The 21,034-nt window shown below is 28.1% G+C and overlaps 1 protein-coding gene across 1 annotated transcript in view; it reads left to right on the forward strand.

Annotated features, from left to right (window-relative positions):
- The first annotated feature begins 1,173 nt into the window (after window positions 1–1,173).
- The window catches only part of LOC111691024 (gastrula zinc finger protein XlCGF48.2), a 33,413-nt gene continuing 13,552 nt past the window's right edge, over window positions 1,174–21,034 (forward strand). Inside the window, exons 1-2 of the mRNA XM_046952853.1 lie at window positions 1,174–1,775; window positions 10,043–11,446. Of these exons, the coding sequence (XP_046808809.1) occupies window positions 10,585–11,446 (862 nt within the window). The 5' untranslated portion in view covers window positions 1,174–1,775; window positions 10,043–10,584. The remainder of the gene's footprint in view (window positions 1,776–10,042; window positions 11,447–21,034) is intronic.

A 21,034-nucleotide genomic window follows, 5' to 3' on the forward strand; every position in this document is an offset into this window, starting at 1 on the left:
TTTTTCTCGTTTTCAGTACAATAATACGCATCGATTGAGATATATTCCTACTTGCAATTCTTAAAAATGCTGTTCCTTGGGACACTCTAATGTACATACACACGTATTAAGTTGTTAATAACACTTGTAGCATTTTTTTTTACAATTGAGAGAGTGTTTTCTATAAATACATATGTAGTTTATTATTCTCCTTCTCTTCAGTTATTTGTTCTTGTTTTATACAATTCAAATAATATGTTGCGCGGCTACTTGTTGTATGCGAAAAATATTGTTGGTGATTTTTTTTGTTTTGGTGTTGTTAGAAGGGTTGCATTTTGCAGAATCTTTAAAGTTTAAACGCACACGAATGTACTGAAGGCGACAAAACTTATCAAGTAAAACAGTGCATATTTTACGGAGTTGAATAAAGCACACAGATTAATGTAAGATTTTTATTATTTTTCTTTTATAATATAATAAAATATCAACATAAAAAACTCAGTGTTTGTATATCAAAAAATGCAATAGGTATAAAGAGGTTTAAAACACGTCTATTCATATGAGTAAATATGTTTTTTTCTTACATTGTGGTTTAAATATAAAATGCACTCTGATACAGTGGGTATGCAAAAGGAAAGTTCTTAAATGTTTTTGAATTTTAATCTTTCGGACTACAAGAAGACTTTCTATCCAATAGAAAACTTTAATTATATGTATGTATTATATTTAAATACTTTTTGAAAATAATACAAATGTTTACTTTCAGAAATTTTCATTTTTTAATAAATATTCTTTTATATCAAGTTACAAAAACGAAATTAAAATACATATTTTGCTACTGCAAAAAATTATAAAGGAGAACTTTTCCTATCACCCCTAATGAGATAAAAACACCCTCTTGAACTAAAAGCAACATGAGAAAAAAATATGTACTTTGATTTTAAACATGTTGAGCTTGCAACTACACAAAAAGTCTTTCTCTTTTACTCTCTTATTACTAAAATAATACTAATTCTCTCATAATTTAGTTTCTTGTGATATTTCTCTGGTGATACAAGTGTTAAAAATACTCGCATTTGGTATGAAAAGTGCGTAAACCTTTAATACAAAAAGAAAACAATAATAGAAAATTACACACACAGATAAAGACGCGTTCACAGACACTATTAGAGGAGGTTGGAGCGTAGTTGTTTTGACGACGTCGACGACAACAACGTTCGACGACCAACAGTTAAAAAACACTTTGTTATTTATCAGTAGAAGGGAGTGGTACGTCAAAAACTGACGCACATCCGCAGAAACTGTGCAAAAAACATTTTACAATTTTACTACTAATTCTGTTTTTTCATTTCTAAGTTCATCATTAGTTAATAATAATAACTTTAAAACAAATAACTAAAAAATCTGTTCATGATTTTCAACTAAACCAACAATCAAGTTCTCTACAAACTATTTTATAACTTCTTCGTAAAAAAAGACAGAAAAAAAACTAATACAATTTTTTTTTAACCATAGAACCAAAGAAAAAAATCAATTATATTCAACAAATCAATGGTTTTATGACTGTTTTAACTATTTTTGTTTTCACTGTTGCTATCCAAACTATAAAAAATCCATTTAAAAGTTCTAAAGGAAATATAATGAAACAGTTTTTCTTTTGTGTGCTTTTAAAGTGATAGTGGAGTTGATGACAAAGAATATTTTAAAATAAGTACTACAGTAAAATGGAACCTAAATATATTATGCAAAAAATAATGAAAAAAGTTAAGCTGGTCATAACCTCAAAACTAAAGAAAGTGAGTGAGAAATTGTATACATAAACAATCTTAAAATAGGAACAAAAAATAAAAAAAACTAGGAAAGTACAAATCTATTTAATCCTTAAAATTTATTAAAGAAAATGTTGAGGAAAATAATAAAAAAGGAAAAACGGAACGAAAAGCCATTTTTGTTTTTTTCATAAAGAGTGATTACTTAATATCCTTTATAGCATTTCCTTTTAACAGTAGTAGTACTGGTTCAATAGTAGTGGATGTGGGTAGTGTTTGATGTTTTTGTTATAGGGTTTAAAATGTACTTGTTATGTATGTTATTGTTGTTGTTGTGGTAGTATATTTTTGAACCAATATATTATTGCTTTTGTTAGTATTTTAGCGGGGAAGTTCGGTAAAAAGCGGTTAAAATAAAGCAAACAAGAAACGCACACATATTAAGATTCGGAGACAAAAACAAATACAGTAGAAATAAAAAAAATCTCAGCACAAATTTCTGACATGAAATCACCATTCGTATTTTAAACTTCGTCTAGCCTCGTTCTTCATTAGATTTTTCTTGGATTTTATAATTAAATATTATTTGTAGTGACCAAATAAAAAAAATTGTTAAAGTTCAACAGAAATATAAAATTTTATTAAATTTGCCAAAATAATGCAATTTATTTAAAATAATCACAAAATAGTACAGGAAATAAAGCATCAATAACGGTAAAAAAATGTTCTCCCTTGCTCCTGCTTAATCCTCTATTGCTATGACTGCATTGTCTAACAAACACATACTATCACATTTGTACTATAGAAATGTAATAAATGAATAAGAGAGCAAACGGGACGTGTCGCAACGGTTCTCTTTTTTTGTTGTTTTTTATTAAGATTTTATTTTCGTATTTTAATAACACACTTGTTTGCTCTACTTCAATGCACAATAATAAACAAAAGCAACCAGTGTTGCCATACTCAAACCAACAACAAAGAAGAAAAGAACACAATAAAAGGAAGCAAGATTAAGAAGAAAAATAAAATGTGAAATTATAAAAAAATATATATGTATGTATATAAAAAATGCGAAAAACAAGAAAAGCAAATCAGTAAAAAATTCTAAAAATATTGCATATTCTTAGGATTATTTCAGTCAGTGCGAATCACTTGAACGAATAAAGAATCTGTTGGGGACTTCAAAATTCTTGACATAAACAAATGCAAACCTATTTAAAAGAAGTACGAAAAAAAAAATAATTAAATCGGTAAAATTTAAACCAGATTTCAGGGGATTTTAAAATTCTGTACTTTTAAAAAATGGAAAACATATTTTTGGATGGAGGACTTAGCTGAGAAGAGAGAGTTATGATATTAGGTAATTAATCGAGCTATCGACTTGATAGTACAAATGTATATAAGAAGTCGCATTTCCTACAATTAAAAAATTAATTTCGCAGTTAAAACTTTCTGTGGACAAACCAATGCAGAAAAACAGATTGAACTACTTAAAACAATGATTAAGTGAAGAGGTGCAGAACATTTAAATTGACATTAAACCTGGTTGGCTTTTTGGACGAGGCAAAGCAATTTAAAACAGGCATAAGTACGGGCTCGATTTGCGCAACCGAAAGGAAATCGGGGTTGTTGCAATGACTGACCACTGAAATCCCACACAATTTCATATATATCTTTAATAAAAAAGTAATTAGTTGATGTTAAATTAATTAATTGATTTATTAATCAATAAAAATAACTGTATATGTATTTTTTATTAACATATATATATTAACTTGCTATCATAACTTGGCCGGGACATACAAGTCTGTTTTTAAGGTGCCTGTGAATCATTTTAAATTACACTGACTGAAAAATTAAGTTAACGAAAATAAAATAAATCATATACATACTTCCAAATATTTTTTTGTTCTAAAAACAGTTATAGTCGCACTTATCGCGATATAAAGACTGTCATGTTAAAAAATAGGCTGTTGAGCAAATCGGTCAGTTGCAATAATAGGTAGTTGCGCAAATCGACACTGCACTGTACTTTTTAAAATCAGCTAAATCCGCCCATAAATAACGAATATATGTGCAAATTCTGCATATGTTTTCATGTGTTTTGGTTTATTGCTCTGTGTATTTTGGTGATTTTATACCCACCATCAAATAACATTGCCACGTCGTTTGTATTACATCGAAATATTGGTCGTAGACCCACAAAAGTATAAACATTTTTTCCTTAGACATGAACATATTTAAGGTATTTTCAGACTATAATACTGAGTATTAACACACTTCAAATTAAAAATATTATGAAAATTTTTCGGATTTTCAAAAAATCAATCCGAAAAATACATTTTTTGTTTACACTATAATATTTGTAATATTTTTTTATCAAATTTTTAATTGTTTAAGCACTTTTCGTTCTTATTTTTAATGTATTTTACACTTTTTGTTTGTTTTTTATTGTATTTATAAAATACATACCGAAAATAAAAAGTTTTTGAATTGTTTTAAAATATTTATGAATACCGACCGTATGCCAAAAAAATCAGTAATATTTTTGAAAATCAAATTACAAATTATTTTTAGACTAGAAAATTGTATTATGATACAAACATTTTTGACAAGTATTAATACTCGGTATTGTAGTCTGAAAATACCTTTAGTGAATGGATTAGATAATAATTACACATAATAAATATGAAAATGGAAATTATTTTCAGTAATGCGCGCAAAAGCGGTTAAAATAATAACATTAAAAAAATCGTTCAAAATCTGGGTTAAGGTATTTTCCAATAAAATAAAATAAAATAGAAAGCATTTATAAAACTATCAGCGCACTTTAAAATAGTTATCACAAATTTCATATTTCAGAAAATTTCTTTGAAAACTTAAAATTTTGCAAATAAAAAATCTAGAAAATTGTACTAAAACTGTATTTGGAATGTCACATTCAAAAATATCACATTTTTAAAAAATTAACGCATATTCTTTCCAAGTTTGCTAAGGTTCTACATTGTCTTTAGATTTCTGACATTAACAAGTGAAATTACTACACCTATTAAATACCGTCAATTTAATTTGATTTATGCGCGCACATTTTTATACCCACCATCAAAAAAGATGGGGGGTATATTGTTTTTGTCATTCCGTTTGTAACACATTGAAATATTCGTCTAAGACCCATAAAAGTATATATATTCTGGGTCCTTATTAGATTCTAAGACGATCTAGCCATGTCCGTCCGTCTGTCCGTCTGTCTGTCTGTTGAAAACACGATAGAGTCCAAACGGAAGTAGCTATCGAGCTGAAATTTTGCACAGATACTTGTAGTTGATACAGTTTGTTTGGTATTGAAAATGGGCAATATCGGTCCACGATTTCGTCTAGCCCCCATATAAGGCCCCCCTTAGAAAATGACATTATCGCCAATAACAGACTAACAAAAGCATCAATAGCGCTGTAATTCGGCACAAACATATTTTATGGGGACATAAATCTTTTCATAGAATTTCATAAGGATCGGTCTATAATTGACCCTACCCCCCATACAAAGTACCCTTCAGAAAATGACTTTATCGCTCACAACTGACTAACAGAAGCATCAATAGCTGTGTAATTCGGCACAAACATGTTTTATGGTTATATAAATCTCTTCGTAGAATTTTATAAGGATCGGTTCATAATTGAACCTACCCCCCATATAAAGTCCCCTTCAGAAAATGACTTTATCGCCCATAACTGGCTAAGAGAAGCATCAATAGCAGTGAAATTTGGCACAAACATGTTTTACGGGAACATAAATCTCTTCGTAGAATTTTATAAGGATCGGTCGATAATTAACCCTACCCCCCATATAAAGTCCCCTTCAGAAAATGATTTTATTGCCCATAACTGGCTAAGAGAAGCATCAATAGCAGTGAAATTCGGGACAAACATGTTTTATGGGAACATAAATCTTTTCGTAGAATTTTATAAGGATCGGTTCATAATTGACCCTACCCCCCATATAAAGTCCCCTTCAGAAAATGACTTTGTCGCTCATAACTGGCTAAGAGAAGCATCAATAGCGGTGAAATTCGGCACAAACATGTTTCATGGTCTCATAAATCTCTTTGTTGAATTTAATAAGGATAATTGACCGTATCCATAATTGACCCTATCCCACCTATAAGGTCCCTTTCAGAAAACGACTTTAATGCTCATATCTACCTTAAAAAGCATATATATATATATATATATATATATATATATATATATATATATATATATATATATATATATATATATAATATATATATATATATATATATATATATATATATATATATATATATATATAATATATATATATATATATATATATATATTATATAATATATATATATATATCCCCCTAATAAGGTGCCAATATCTGCTCATAACATATATATAAAGCAATAAAATTCGACATAAAACAGTTTTATAGGAACTAAAATCATTTTCATAAATTTAATGAAAATGGGTTTATAATTGACCTTACCAAGGTCCCCTTCTGAAAATGACTTTAAGACTTATTACTGACCCAAAAATGTGAGTACATCAGTAAAATTCTTCATAAACATGAATGATTTGATGGTGGGTATATAAGATTCGGCATGGCCGAATATAACACTCTTACTTGTTGTAACATTTTTTGATACCGTATTTGCACTAAAAGTTATAATGAAATTATTATAAAGCGTTTTAAATGTCCAAAGCATTGTGACTCTTGTTTATAAAGGATGGCTCTGTAAGTTATAAACTATGAGTACAGTTTTGACATTTATTAAAAAACTCTAGTAAATTTCAAAGCATTTTTTTAATTTTAAAAATTTTAAATGTTTTTAAAGTTGACATACATCAAAACATTTACTTATTTTAAAAGATTAACGCAATTCAGTTTCATCGATTCTTAAAAAATATTTGATATTGCTCATATATAATTTGGGTCCTTTTTGGCCCGTTATAACTTTTGAACTAATTAACATAATCAATTTTTTCTAAATATTTTGGATACATCTCTCATGAGCCACCTATTTCGTAATTTTTTAAAATTCAGTCCTTTTTGGGTGTAAAAGGGAGAAAACTGTATTTATGGTACTTTTTTAAGCACATTAAGTAAACTGAATTATTCCTATTAAATTACGGACTAACTCTGTAATATTTATTGTAATAAAATGTTTGCTATTTCACTGGGGAAAAAAGAAAAAAAGGGAAATTAAATTTTTTTCAAACTCTTTGGGCCAATTTTTATAAAATATGAAAAAGTAGTTTATTTACTCACTCACATAAAATAAGCTGTTGGTTATTATTTTAGAATTCGAGTACTAAGGCCTATATAGGACCAAATTCAAGTAAATTGTTTGGTCCTTTATGAAAGCACTATGAATGCAGATTTGTTTGAGTTTTATCTGTGATATATAGATTTAAATACGGAATATTTTGTAAACTTAATTCTCGAAAAAGTATATTTCTAAGCAAAAAGGGGAATTTTTTTTCCTTTTTACTAGTACTTTCCACTTAGGTAAAATTTATTCCATTTTTGGTACTTTTTCTTCCTTCAAATGATACTCTTTGTATGTTCTTTAATATGAACTCAAAACACATGATTATTAAACATACACAGTCCTCATTGAACAAGATTCTTTATGAGACAACTTTTTAGTACTTTTTATATTTATACTTTTTATATTTATAATTGTACTTTTTTAATTTTCTAAAATATTCAACCTAGGAACATTAATTTTAACATACATGGTCTTGACTGAATAATATTCTGTAAGTGGAGACTATTCTTCAAATAATGGTTAACCGAACACACTCAGGTATTAAATGAGAATTTATTGAGAGATTTTTGTACTTTTTATACCCTACACCACTTTAGTGGGGAGGGTATATTGGGTTTATGATGATGTTTGTAACATACAAAAATATTCGTCCTATACCCACCTTAAAGTATACCAATCGGCTTAGAATCATTTTCTAAGTCGATTAAGCTATGTCCGTCCGTCTGGCTGTCCATGTAAACCTTGTGCGCAAGGTACAGGCCGAAACTTTCAAGATAATTGGATGAAATTTGGCACACACGCTTCTCTTGGCCCAAGGACTTGGTTAAAATCGGTCCATTATTCAAAATTCACTTACAAACACTAATAACACTTTTAAATTCTACATAAATAATATTGAAGAAGACTTAACTCCCCCTACCAACATTTTTAAGGATAGGGCCATATTTTGCCCTACTTCCCTTTGAGCCCTCTTAAAAAAATCTCTTTTTTTGCCAAAAAAAAAATTAAAAATATTCCGAAATAATGTTAAAAAAAAACAAACCAAATGCTTAATTTTTTTAAATAATCCCCATTTTTAACGTACAGACTGACTGGTGTAGGGTATCATATGGTCGGCCGACTATACATTCCTACTTGTTCGTTTTTCCGAAGTTCTTTTTAATATTTTTTCGATATTGAACATAGATATTGAAAATAAAATTTAAAATGTAAGGACCTTAGTGAATGAGAATGCACAGAAAGGGTCTTTTGGTACTTTTTCATTCATCAAATTATATTTTTTGAATTGTATATAATATTGAACACAGAAACATACATTTTTTGATTAAATGATAATCTATTAGAGGTATTTTATAGTACTTTTCTTCAAATATTACTTTCGAAATTTTCTATAATGTGGAAGCTAAATGAATGAAACTAAAAATACAAGCTTCTTACTGAATGCGAATATAATATTCACGTGATATTGTACGTATAAGACTAAAACATTAATCAATTTTAATTTTCTATAAAAGTAAAAATAATTTTGTACGTATGTATTTTATTTAAGTTAGGGTAGCGAAGGGATTTTTTATAAATATTTCACGGCATCAATAAAAAATATTTTTGACTCAAAAATAAGAAGTTTTTGTTGTATTAGCTTAGACCATTTTCTTTAAGAGCTTTGTAGTTATTTTTTGGAAACAATGAAAAAATACCTATCTGAGCCGCATAAGACAATTTTAGCTAGGACCAATAGGTGAAAAGTTGCACTCATTTGAATAAAATATTGTATGACCAAGATGTCTAACTTTGACCCCATCTAATTCCGGCAGTTCTGAACCGATAGCGCTAATTTGTTTCTGGTCTACTATCTAAGAGTATTAATCTTCTTATCGAATCGTCGATTTTAAAAGTTAGATCACTTGACACTAAATGACCCAAATGTATATACACGCAGAGAAAAAATATAGTCGTGGTAACCATAATCTAAGAGCAACATATTATGGTTAGAATTATGGTTAAATTTAAAACATATTATGATCATTATTAGTATAACAAGCTATCATATTATGATTAAATATAGTCCGAATATTTCATCATAATATAGTGATAATGTGATGTTGTAGTATCATATTGTAGTTTCAAGCAACCACATTATGGTTTCATGTAATCATATAATGTTTTCAAGTAATCATAATATTGTTTTAAGTAACTATATTATGGTTACAAGTAGTCACATGTCTTCATGTAACAATATTATGGTTACATATTAAACACAATATGGTTAATCTTATGTGCTCGGCGTAAAATGTAATTATTTGTTAATTTTCTTTTAAACAAACACAAAACTTCCACGCACTGATATTCCCATAAAAAATATATATCCACACTTTCAAGCCAATATAAACACAATATAATTTTTTTAATTATTAATTTTTTATGTCCCCTATTATATTTTTAGATACTATTTTTTCACAATTATTTAAACACTGCATTTGATTAATAATTTATTTAATCCGATCTAGTACCAAAATATTTTTAATAGTAAACGTATTTTACTTATATCATAAACATTATATGCATAAGCGTGTAAAATCCTATCATTTAATGATTATTTGATAGTTTAAATGATTCTTAAGAATATAATATGTTTACATAATTACCTTTATTTTTTTTTTTGTAAGAGAATCATTCTCAAATTTATAATTGTCATAAACATAGAAATGTTTTCAGTAACTAAAATATTGATAATGTTCAATATAAATAACAATTGTTTGGTTATGACAACAAATTATTGTTACAAAAAACATAGAATAGTTTTCCTAACCATGCCGAACCATGTTATTTCTTTGCGTGTAGGAGAGTTACTAATTAATAAAAAATAACAAGAAAATCTTATTATATTTGAAAATAAAAAGTAATACTACTTAAAATGTCTTTAGATAAATAATATATATTTTTCAAATACATACATATTAACAATTGGTACATTTTTAAATTCTACTTTTATTTCAGCAATAAAATTGACGGATAAATATTCAATATGATCTAAAATCGAGAAAAACGTTTGATTCTCCAAGCCCATTTGGAACTATTAAAAGTATTAATAAACGTTATTCAGAAAATTAAGTAAATTAAACATTTTAAAATGGAATTTAAAGATATATAAAAAAATTTTAGTCAACCAACACATCGAAAGCAATACCTAACCTGTGAAATACACAACTAAAAAAACTCTTTTATAAAAATCTAAAATTAATAAGTTATTAATCTTTAAACTGTAATCATTGCCGAACAAAATTTAACAAAGGAAGAATGTAATGACAACATTCACTAAAAGGATTAACTTGATAAGTAGATAAATGTTTGTATCAACGACAAGTACATAAACAACACAAATGAAATCAAAACTTTAAAAAGAGAAAATATGGACTAATAACAAGTCTCAAAGAACCAACAAATACATCCTTGAATATAAAATAGGCAAACCACAAAAAGGATAACAAAAGTAGCTGGAATAAATACAAAAAGAGAAGGAAACTGTTAATGCCACAAAAATGTCTGTGGAGTGTATGGTGGCTGCAAATAAAATAGTGTTGACAAAAAATACTACCACTAAAGCTGTAACAACACCAGCAGCCACATTTTCTAACCAACAGCAACTACAGACGCAAAGTGGCACGACGACGGGAATTATTGTCAACCAAACTCAACGTCGCGCCGCACAAAATGCGAAACAATTACGTCAACAGCAAATGGTGGTGGGTCAACAATATCAGTCGCATAAGGAATATCATGAGGAACTTCATCAGCAACAAAAAACTCAACAAACAGCTACAATCTATATTGTTAAAAAATCAACAGATTTAAACAATGTCAGACACATAAGTCCCCTTATTTCTACAATCAGCAGCACAAAAACCCACGTTAGCAGCTTTAACACCAACGCTGGCACAATTTCCTCTACCGATATTGTGGTTAATGACAACATTAATAAAAATACCGCATATCAATCTATGGAACATGATTTACAAATAACATTATCACCAGAAACAGCTTCACAATCAACATCAATCTCAGCACCGTCATCACCTTTAGCACGTTCAGATGTAACTTTAGCAACACAACCAGCTCTAGCTGTAACATTGTCCAGTAACAATGAGGACAATGTAGAACTCTGCGAACGTTTGGAATGGTCAGCTGCTAAATCTTTAGTGGAAATGAATGCCAAAGACAAACAACGTAGCAACACCAATATTACTCCAAATTGCAACATTAACTATAGCAATAATAAAGCTATTGGCAACAATAGACGTAACACCAGCAACAACAACAACATGACTACATACAAACAGCAACAATTTATACAACTGCCAATAACTAATGAGTACTTAACTTCATCTTCCAGTAATAAAAACGGTAAGGAGCAGATTCTTACTATTTGTACATAAAAACTACCAAATATTTTCGATGAATGTAGTCACACATTATTTACTTCTGTCAGAGATCAAGTATGTACAAACTCATGACAACTGATCCAATGTTTCCCATACAAAGGTGTATATTTCTGAAAATTAGTTTATCGTTAATAACTCCCTATAATATATCAATATAAACACAAAATTTTGTGCATACAAATATAATATCAACAGAAATTATACTACCAACCTAAATCTCAGTCGGTACTGAATTAGCCATAGGTCCCATATAAGGTCCACTTCCGAAATAATGTTATCTTGATAAAATTCTTCACAAATATGATTCGTATATATATATATGGATATCTTTAAGCAATTTTTTCCGGGCCAGACCATAACTGGTCATTACAAAATGTTTTTTGTACATATAAACCATTCTACTAATTTGTAAATTATTGGTAAGAGCTCCCATTTAAGGTCCACTTCCGGTATAAAGTGCGACTTCAATATGTTTTCTGTACATGTAAATCATTCTACCAAATTTTTTCCGGATCGGTCCATAATTGGTAATAGCTTCCATATAAGGTCCATTTAAAAAAATCACCTAAACTCCTATATAATGCCCACTTACGAAAATCGCTTAAAAATACATATTTTATAAATTAATAATCTATTGTAGTAAAATTCAAATTATTTTTTGTTGCATATTTATCATTAATACGAAATTTTTTTCTGATCGGTCGGTTTTTGGAATTTCTATAATATTGAACCTACAAACATGAAGTTTGGCATGTTGAGTCCGGAATAAGTGTTAACCTGTAGAAGAGGACTTTTTGGTAGTGACTGCTTTTTTTTTAATCATCATGGTAAAGGGTGTGAAGGATTTGGCATAGCCAAATTAAGAACTTTTACTTGTTTCTTTTTTTCTCAAATATTAGAAATAATTTCTTTTTTATTAACCCATAATTTTTTATTATCCCATTCTATGTAAAGAAATTTAATTTATTAATTTTATGTTCCCTTTTTTCTCATGATATGGAGCGCACAACAGGTCCGATTGTGGCCTAAGTGTATTTCTTCGGATTTGATGTAGTAACATTTTAAAGAAAGTGCCTCTCAATGACCATTACTGTTTCGAACGGCTGATTAAATATTTATTAAAATTTATTTTTTTTAATTTTTTATATTTTTAAACATAAAATATTCTTAAGAAAATAACAAAATAAGCAAACTATTGAACAATTACTTTCAGTTATATGAACATTAGAGTGCTCCAAGCTTGTATGAAGGAAAAAAAAATTATCATACATGCCGTCCCCTCCCCTAGAATTGTTCTATGGGTTATAAAAATAAGTTAGGTCAATAGGATTACGTTAACTGGTGCCGCAACGGCTCTGAAGTTTGAAGATGCATTTACAAGGGGAAAATATGCAATTTTTTTCAGTTTTCATAAAAGTTTTGTCATTATACAATTTGTTTTGCATTTTATTGTCAAAGAATCGTAATTTACACAGAATTAGCTTTACAAAAAGATAAAAAACATAAAAATTGGTTGAAAAATGTAAAAGTTATTAAAAATTCTCGTGTCTCAGAGCACTTGAATTCGAAATGTGATAAAAAAATAAACAAATTTTTGAAAATATTCTAATAAAACAATTGTATTACTTAAAATACATCTGCAATTACTTGAATATGAGTTTTTGTCCTTATAGAATAACGTAAACCTGTTCTCAGCTATGGTCGAAAAATTTTGATATTTTTAACGGTCGTTTCAAAATTCAAATTTTAGTTTTTTTGATACTTTGTTAAACAAATTTCAATATTTTTGAGAGAACTCATAGGGATTTATGGACAACAGATTAGGGAATAAAACAGTAAAAAAATTAGGTCAATACCTCTTATAGTTTACCAGTTCCAGCAATTTGAATTCAGCGGATTTCGAGAAAAACACATTTTTATGTAATATTTTGCAAAATTAGCCATTTTATTATATTGTTGTGTATTTTAAATGGAACCTTTTGTAAATTTATTAGTCCACATATTTCTAAATAAAAATCAAGAGTTTCATGCAATTTGGACGTCATTAACCTATAAACTTTAAGGGTCAAAGGTGAAATTTTGTAATATTTGCAATTTTAGATGGAAACTAGTCGAAATTGTTTCTATTTTTATGTAGATTATCATAAAACTTAACAAATTTATTTATTAACAACCGATATTTACAACAATAGTGAAAAAATAAATTAACCCTAATTTTTTGTACAACTTATTTTTGTAACCCGTAGAACTATTTTAGGGGGGGACGGTCAAAATTCGAAACTTAGTTTTTTGGAGCACTCTAATGAACATGCATACACCAGCTACATATGTATAAATATCTAGATGCATGTACGTATGATTACTATTGATTTTCAATGTAATGACAAGGCTCATACGCCTTTTATTTATTTTTCAAAATGAAACAAATTAATTCGTTAAAAACTTACTGATGGTTGCCCATTGTATTTTGAGAAAAAAGTAGAATAGAATATAGAGTAAATTAAAAGAACACCACAACAGAAAAAGGTCCTTAAATTTGTGTTGTTACTAACATCCATATACCTTTGTAGTGTATTCTCAGTATTTAAACAAATTCTACTTGTCGTGAGTAGAATGGTTAGAACAACGTTTTTTATTATTGTTGTTTAACTTCATTCATTCTTATTTTAAATCATTATTGCCTGTATAGTGCGGACTCTTTCATATACAAACTACGAAGTAAGGATAAAACGAAAAACCATTTTGACAGCACGCACATTTATGATAAAAATTTTACAAACAAATAAAAATAACGAAACGTGTCATAGACCACCTGTTCAGTAAGGTTTCTCATATTTTTTTCATCCTCATTTTTATTCCCTACACCTTTATAGTGGAAAGGGTTTTAAGCGTTTGTGCTCATGTCTGTAACACCCACAAATATTGGTCCTACACCCACCTTAAAGTATACCAATCGGCTCAGCGTCGAATCTTTTCAAGATAAATAATTTGACACATACTCTTCTTTCGGCCCAAGGACAAGCGCTATTGCAAATGGTTGAAATCGGTCCATTATTTCTCCTAGCCCAATAAACAAACAATTCAACTTGAAAACATACATACATACATGCATACATATATACATACATATATATACATATATATATATATATATATATATATATATATTAATATATATATATATATATATTATATATATATATATATATATATATATATATATATATATATATATTATATATATATATATATATATTATATATATTTATATATATATATATATATATATTATATATATATATATATATATAATATATACCTATATATATACCTATTTTCATAGGTATGTACATTTAATTTAGCTGTGTTGTGTTCCTCCTGCCAATATGATGCTGCTGCTTTTGTTGGCTTGTTTTGAGTTTTATTTATTTTTTATTATCACAGTAAATAAATACCACGTGCTTTTAATTACATTTAAAAGTAAAAATATGGAAATACAAACATTCTAATGTATATATTTTTGTGTTTTCTTTTTCATTCTTTAAACTGTTGCTGTTTGCTTATTTATAATAAAAACAGAAACAACATAAAGTAGGTTAATCTTAAGTGTATTTTCTTTTACTAACAACAAACATTTTGCTCAATTATTTAAACTAGAGTACGCAATGGGAGCTTCGCTTCCCTAATCGAAATTAAATTAATGATTCAGATTATAAAAATATGTATTTAAAAACTATAATTGTAAAATTCAGAAACAAATCACAATCAGATATGTAATGCAGTCTGCTCTCTTTTATCAATAAGCTCGGTTGTTACAATTTTTTGTTTTGTTTTTTTCTTGCTTTGTATGATTTTTTTTTTTTTTTTGAAAAATGTGCTTGTAATGAAGAAAATTTGTTGTGTATTTCACAATATTACATATAAAATCGTCGTTGCATTTAAATTGTATTCGCAGCAGGACAACGTCTTATTGGTGCTTCAGCTGATATTCTTCATTTGGAACCCTTTTATCATATTCATAATTTTTGATTTGAATTTTTTTCGTTTGAAAACACAAATTTAATTATACCCTACACCACTTTAGTGGGGAGGGTATATTGGGTTTGTGCTGATGTTTGTAACATACAAAAATATTCGTCCAATACCCACCTTAAAGTATACCAATCGGCTTAGAATCATTTTCTGAGTCGATTAAGCTATGTCCGTCCGTCCGTCCGTCTGGCTGGCTGGCCAGTTAAAGTTAATAAAGTTAAAATAAAAAAAACAAACCAAATGCTTTATTTTTTTAAATAATCCCCATTTTTAATATACATACTGACTGGTGTAGGGTATCATATGGTCGGCTACGCCCGACTATACATTCATACTTGTTTTTATATTAGAATAAAAATAAATAAATTATTTTTGACAAAAACCAAGCACTTTTACAATAAAGAAATAAAAATCAGCTGCCTTGATGATTTCACCGTAGTGCATCCTGATACTTTTACTAATTAAACAATGTCAAATTTATTGTCAAGAAGAGTTGGGAAATATTTTGTATTATTTTTATTTTATACTGTTAAAATAAAAATCTGTCAAAAATGTCTTTTAAAATTCTTATCCTTAAAAATCTATTAAAACTTTCAATATTATTTTTTCAAAAAAATGTTTAAACTAAAAATAACACCAAATTTTTTACAACTCTTTTTGTTAGCTTGGCATCAAATTTGGCATTGTTTGATCAATAGAAGTATTTTAAAATATTTTTGAAAAATGTACTTTTAAAGCTTTGAAGTTCTTTTGAAAGACACAGGATCACGAAATGAAAAACTAAAAACGCAGATTTTTCCGGTTCGTGTCTAATTATTAGTGCGCTTTAGAGATACGAAATTTAAATAGCTCGGAAAAACTCCGTTCTCTCTCAATGAAAAGTTCTTTGACGTAAATAAGAATTAATGAAATTTATTTTATGTAAAGAAATAAAGAAAAACGTTGCCACACATGTAGTAGGGGAAATCATATTTAGGAAATTGGAAATAGAAAATGCGTATAACTTTTAATTTAATCATTTAAAATTGTGTGCACTAACGATATTTTTATAAAAACGGTCCAGCTCATAAACGGACCACACTAAACCCAACAAGTTCTTGTTTAATTTTATCTTATTACCATGATTTATTGGCATTAAACCCCAAAATAACACCTCTTGCAATTGTTTACGTTGAATTTTTTCAAACAAATGACACAGGAAGACATCTTTTTTAGAAAATTACTGCCGTTCGAATATTCATATAATTTTCTTACTTGGACATGTTTGACAGTGCAAAACAATATATCAGCAGAAAACATCACTCATAAGAAATTTCTGCAATTGGACACAAGATGAAGTAATGAAATTATGTTTTTAAGGAAGAATGGGCTGCACTACTTACAAGCAAACTTGGTCCGTCCGTAAGGACATTTTAACATTTTTATTATTTTCTTTGCTATTAGAATTTTTTGTTGATTAATATTTTAATTTAGTTTGAAAAATATTTTCCATTTTATATTTTTAAATTGAACAAATTAAAAAGTAAACAAAAAACTCGGATTTAGAAAATAAATACGGTAGCATATAAAATAATAAATCGCTTAAACGTCAGAAGTTTAATATGGCTACGAAAAGAGAGAACGGTTATACCTTTATTTTTTTTACTATGAATTCAATATAATATCCGGACTTATCCGGAAAAAATTTTGTAGAGAAATTTATATATTTATACGAAACATATTTGTGAAAAACTTTATCAATATTGCTTTAGTTGACAATTAAATATGTTTTTATATGTCGTAAACCGTTTTTGAAGATTTTTAATTCCAAACAGTACCGGATAATAAGGATTGTTTTGGGCAAATTTCTATTGCTTCGTTTTAACGTGAGCGTGTTTTACACAGATAGACAGACGAAGGGACAAACCTAAATCGACTCAGAATTTCATAAGGATTAAGAATATTTGAATGAATATTTCTTGGTGTTTTACACGGAATGACAATGAATTTTTATACCATCCACCACCATCAGTGGTAAATATATTATAAAATTAAACCAAAAACTTTTGCCTACTTTTTGGTATTGTACTTTTTTACAAATTTCATAACTTTTTCTTTTATTTTTTTGATAGCAAACACAAAAAATATATATTTTATTTTAATACTTAAAGGTGGTAGCGTTGTCATATTTCAACTTCAACACATGTATGTATATGATCTATAACTTGAACAGAGACACTAACTTACAAACATGTACCGGTTGGCAGATTGTTTAGAAGAAATAAATATTGTGAACATATATGAGTGGGTAGAGTTATGGAATAATTGGAGGGGGAAGCATTCAAAACATGTTACAGTATTAAAAACGCAAAAAGAGACGCACCCGCATGGAAATTGCTTTATTAAGCAAATTTAATGTCACTTTTCTAATAAGCTGTTTTATATTACAATTCCTGGCATACGACGACAACAACATTCTACCAAAAACAACAAACAAAAAAAAAGAACTATAAAAACAACTTGAATATAGGTACTTACCAAAAATTAAGACTATTCCTCCTAAGCGTATAAAGAGTACTTGTTGAAGGACTAGCACTAGTCCAAAACATATCCAAAAACATTGAAAAAATTTACTATATTTTGTAATGTCCTAGGTGAGGACCACGTACTGCAATAATGTTTACATGGTAGAAGTTTTAGAATTACCCAAATGTATTCAATAATTTTTCATAGTATTAATACACAAGCACATACATACGTATGAATTTATGAAATACTCTGTTAAAATTGAGACTTATATTTACACGCATGTAGAGAGTACTTCTTGAAGGAGTACTGGGAAATGCAATGTCCTGTGGCCCACGTAAAACATCCATGCATTACATCAACGTAATCTCAAAACAACACTCATTCTAAAAAATAAATAATATTTACGGGGAAGTAGTTTCAGTATTACCTAAATGGATCGCAGGGGTAGCCTCTCTCCGAACCAAATAGCAATTTGTTTACCAAAAAAACCTAAGAGTGGAAGAAAATATAATCGCCCTTAACTTTTTCTCTAATTTATGCATAATATTAGTGGTGTTCTTTTTCTGGATTTTTATTTTAAATTATACAGAGCTTATCATATAGCCATTAAAAGTTATTATAAATTAAAAAAATCAGATGAAATGTAACCAAAACTAAATTGGATTAAAGAAGTTGATAGTTTGTCTTCATTGTATTAAATGCTAAAAGTAAAACAAAAAGCAATTATATTTAATACCAATTTCACTGAAGATGTAATTGGAAAAGAACTATGATCGGTATACACAGATCAATAGAAACTATATATGTCTACTAAAAGTATGTATAAACCTATTAAATATAAATTAACGTGAAACTCAAATTTTTAAATTAAAATATATTAATCAATTACAGTAATTTCTAAATTTTTTTCAGTATTTTGATTTTACTGGTTTTATATCAGTTTACCATGACCAAGAGTTCTTCTGAACAGCACAGTTCTACAACGGAGTAAGCATTTAGATTTAATTGCAATTTAATTCAGCTCTTAACCTTTTATAAACTTTTTGTTTCTCTTTTTCTAATAACCAAAAAAAAAAAAGATTTTCGAGAAAACTGCACTATATTTGTACACATTTTTTGTAGTCTGTTACACAAATGTAGCAGTTGTGGTATTAAGTATGCTAATAAAAGCCATAAATGTTATTGGGAAAAGTTAAAGATGTGAGAATATTCAACTGGGAGAAAAACCAATCTCTCGGGCATACAATACACACATATTATGTAATTACAACGGTCACTTACGGACTACATTAATTTTTTCATATTACTTTTTGGCTCAAAGTATGGCTTTGGTAAGGCAATAGCAGTTTAAACATTATATAAGTAGATAAATATTGTTATTAGAAGAAGTATAAAGGCACAAATGTAAAATATAACCAAGTTCAAATCCTTACAAATGACATTTTAACAACTTTTAACTACGACATATGGCAGACAATTTTTGTTTTATAACAAAATTTTTATTTTAACTTCACTATTAATTTTAAACAAATGTAATACATTTTTACTGAAATAGAAACTGTTGAATATACTCTCTGGAAAAACTTCATCTTTTAAAATTTTATATTAAATAACATAAGGGAGTTGGCAATTAAATGCCAATTAAAAATCAGATTACTTAATCTAAATATAAATTGATTCCGGTGTTAATCCCCTTTTATGTTTCTGAGTGCAAGATTAAATCTCTCAGTGTTGCCAATGAATATTTCATAAAAATAAGAAGACTATTATAAATGTAACATGAAAATTAAAGAAAATTAAAAAACATAAATTTTTACCCTTATTCTATAACTTTTCGTTCGTTTCTGTAAAAGTTCAGAAACAAAAGCATTAACATGAATATTTTGTATTCTATAATAATAACAGTTTTAAAATTGGTTTGTGAAATTGATAATCAATTCAAATTTACCAGCTGCACAATTTTTTTAAGTATGGAACAATTAAAAAAAAATATTTGTTCGAAATTTAAAAAAAAGTTTGATGTGGTAATATATTTTAAATTTTATTTCATACGGTAACAAAACTTTGTTTTTCCAAATTATTACAAATATTTTGTAATTTTCTCTTAGTATCCTTTTCGCGAATATTATTACCCCAAATGTTTATGTTTATGGATTAGGGATGCCAAACGGGAATTCCCGATTTGAAAGTAACAAAAACCGTTATTTTTAAAAATGAAATTTGGTACATGATCTTCTATTGTCCCAGGGACCAACCTTATTGGAAATGGTTAAGATCGGTCCATTATTTCACCTAGCCCCCATACAACTGTACCCCCGAATATGGCTTGTAAACATTGTAATGGAACTACAGGTCGAATTTATGGAGGTAATTTAATGAAATTTGGCACTTAGCCCCCATACAACTGTACCCCCGAATAGAGTTTACAAACATGTTTACAAACATTGTAATCAAACTACAAGCCGCAATTTTGGAGATAATTCAATGAAACTTGGCACATGATCTTTTATGGTACTGTAGACGAAGCCTATTGAAAATAGCTAACATCGGTCCTTTATTTCACCTAGGCCCCATAGAACTGAACCCAACAAATAGGGCTTTTAATTTCATTTTCGTATCTCGACAAAAAGCTGCAAAACCAAGTTCTATACTAGTCTTGATGACCCTGATGAACTTTATTATTATAGGGCCTCATTTCACCATAGCCCCTCTAAAAAGCGCCCATCAAAAATTTACTTAAATATCCACAGTTTTATTAAACAGTAAATTGCTTTAGTATATCTGAGGCAAGGTACAATTCAACTTAAATGCTTTATTATGAAAACTAAATCACATATTATTCATATACAGGGTTAGGGTATTATATGGTCGGCCTCGCCCGACTATAACATCTTACTTGTTTTATTTTTTTAGTTTGTTTTTTAAATTATTTTTATAATTTTTTTTTCATTGTTTGAGCCGGCAGTTTGTATTGCAAACTGTTGAGTAAATAAGAAATATGTATTTATGT

The sequence above is a fragment of the Lucilia cuprina genome, chromosome 5 (genome assembly GCF_022045245.1).
Source record: "Lucilia cuprina isolate Lc7/37 chromosome 5, ASM2204524v1, whole genome shotgun sequence".
In the NCBI taxonomy this organism is placed as follows: Eukaryota; Metazoa; Arthropoda; class Insecta; order Diptera; family Calliphoridae; genus Lucilia; species Lucilia cuprina.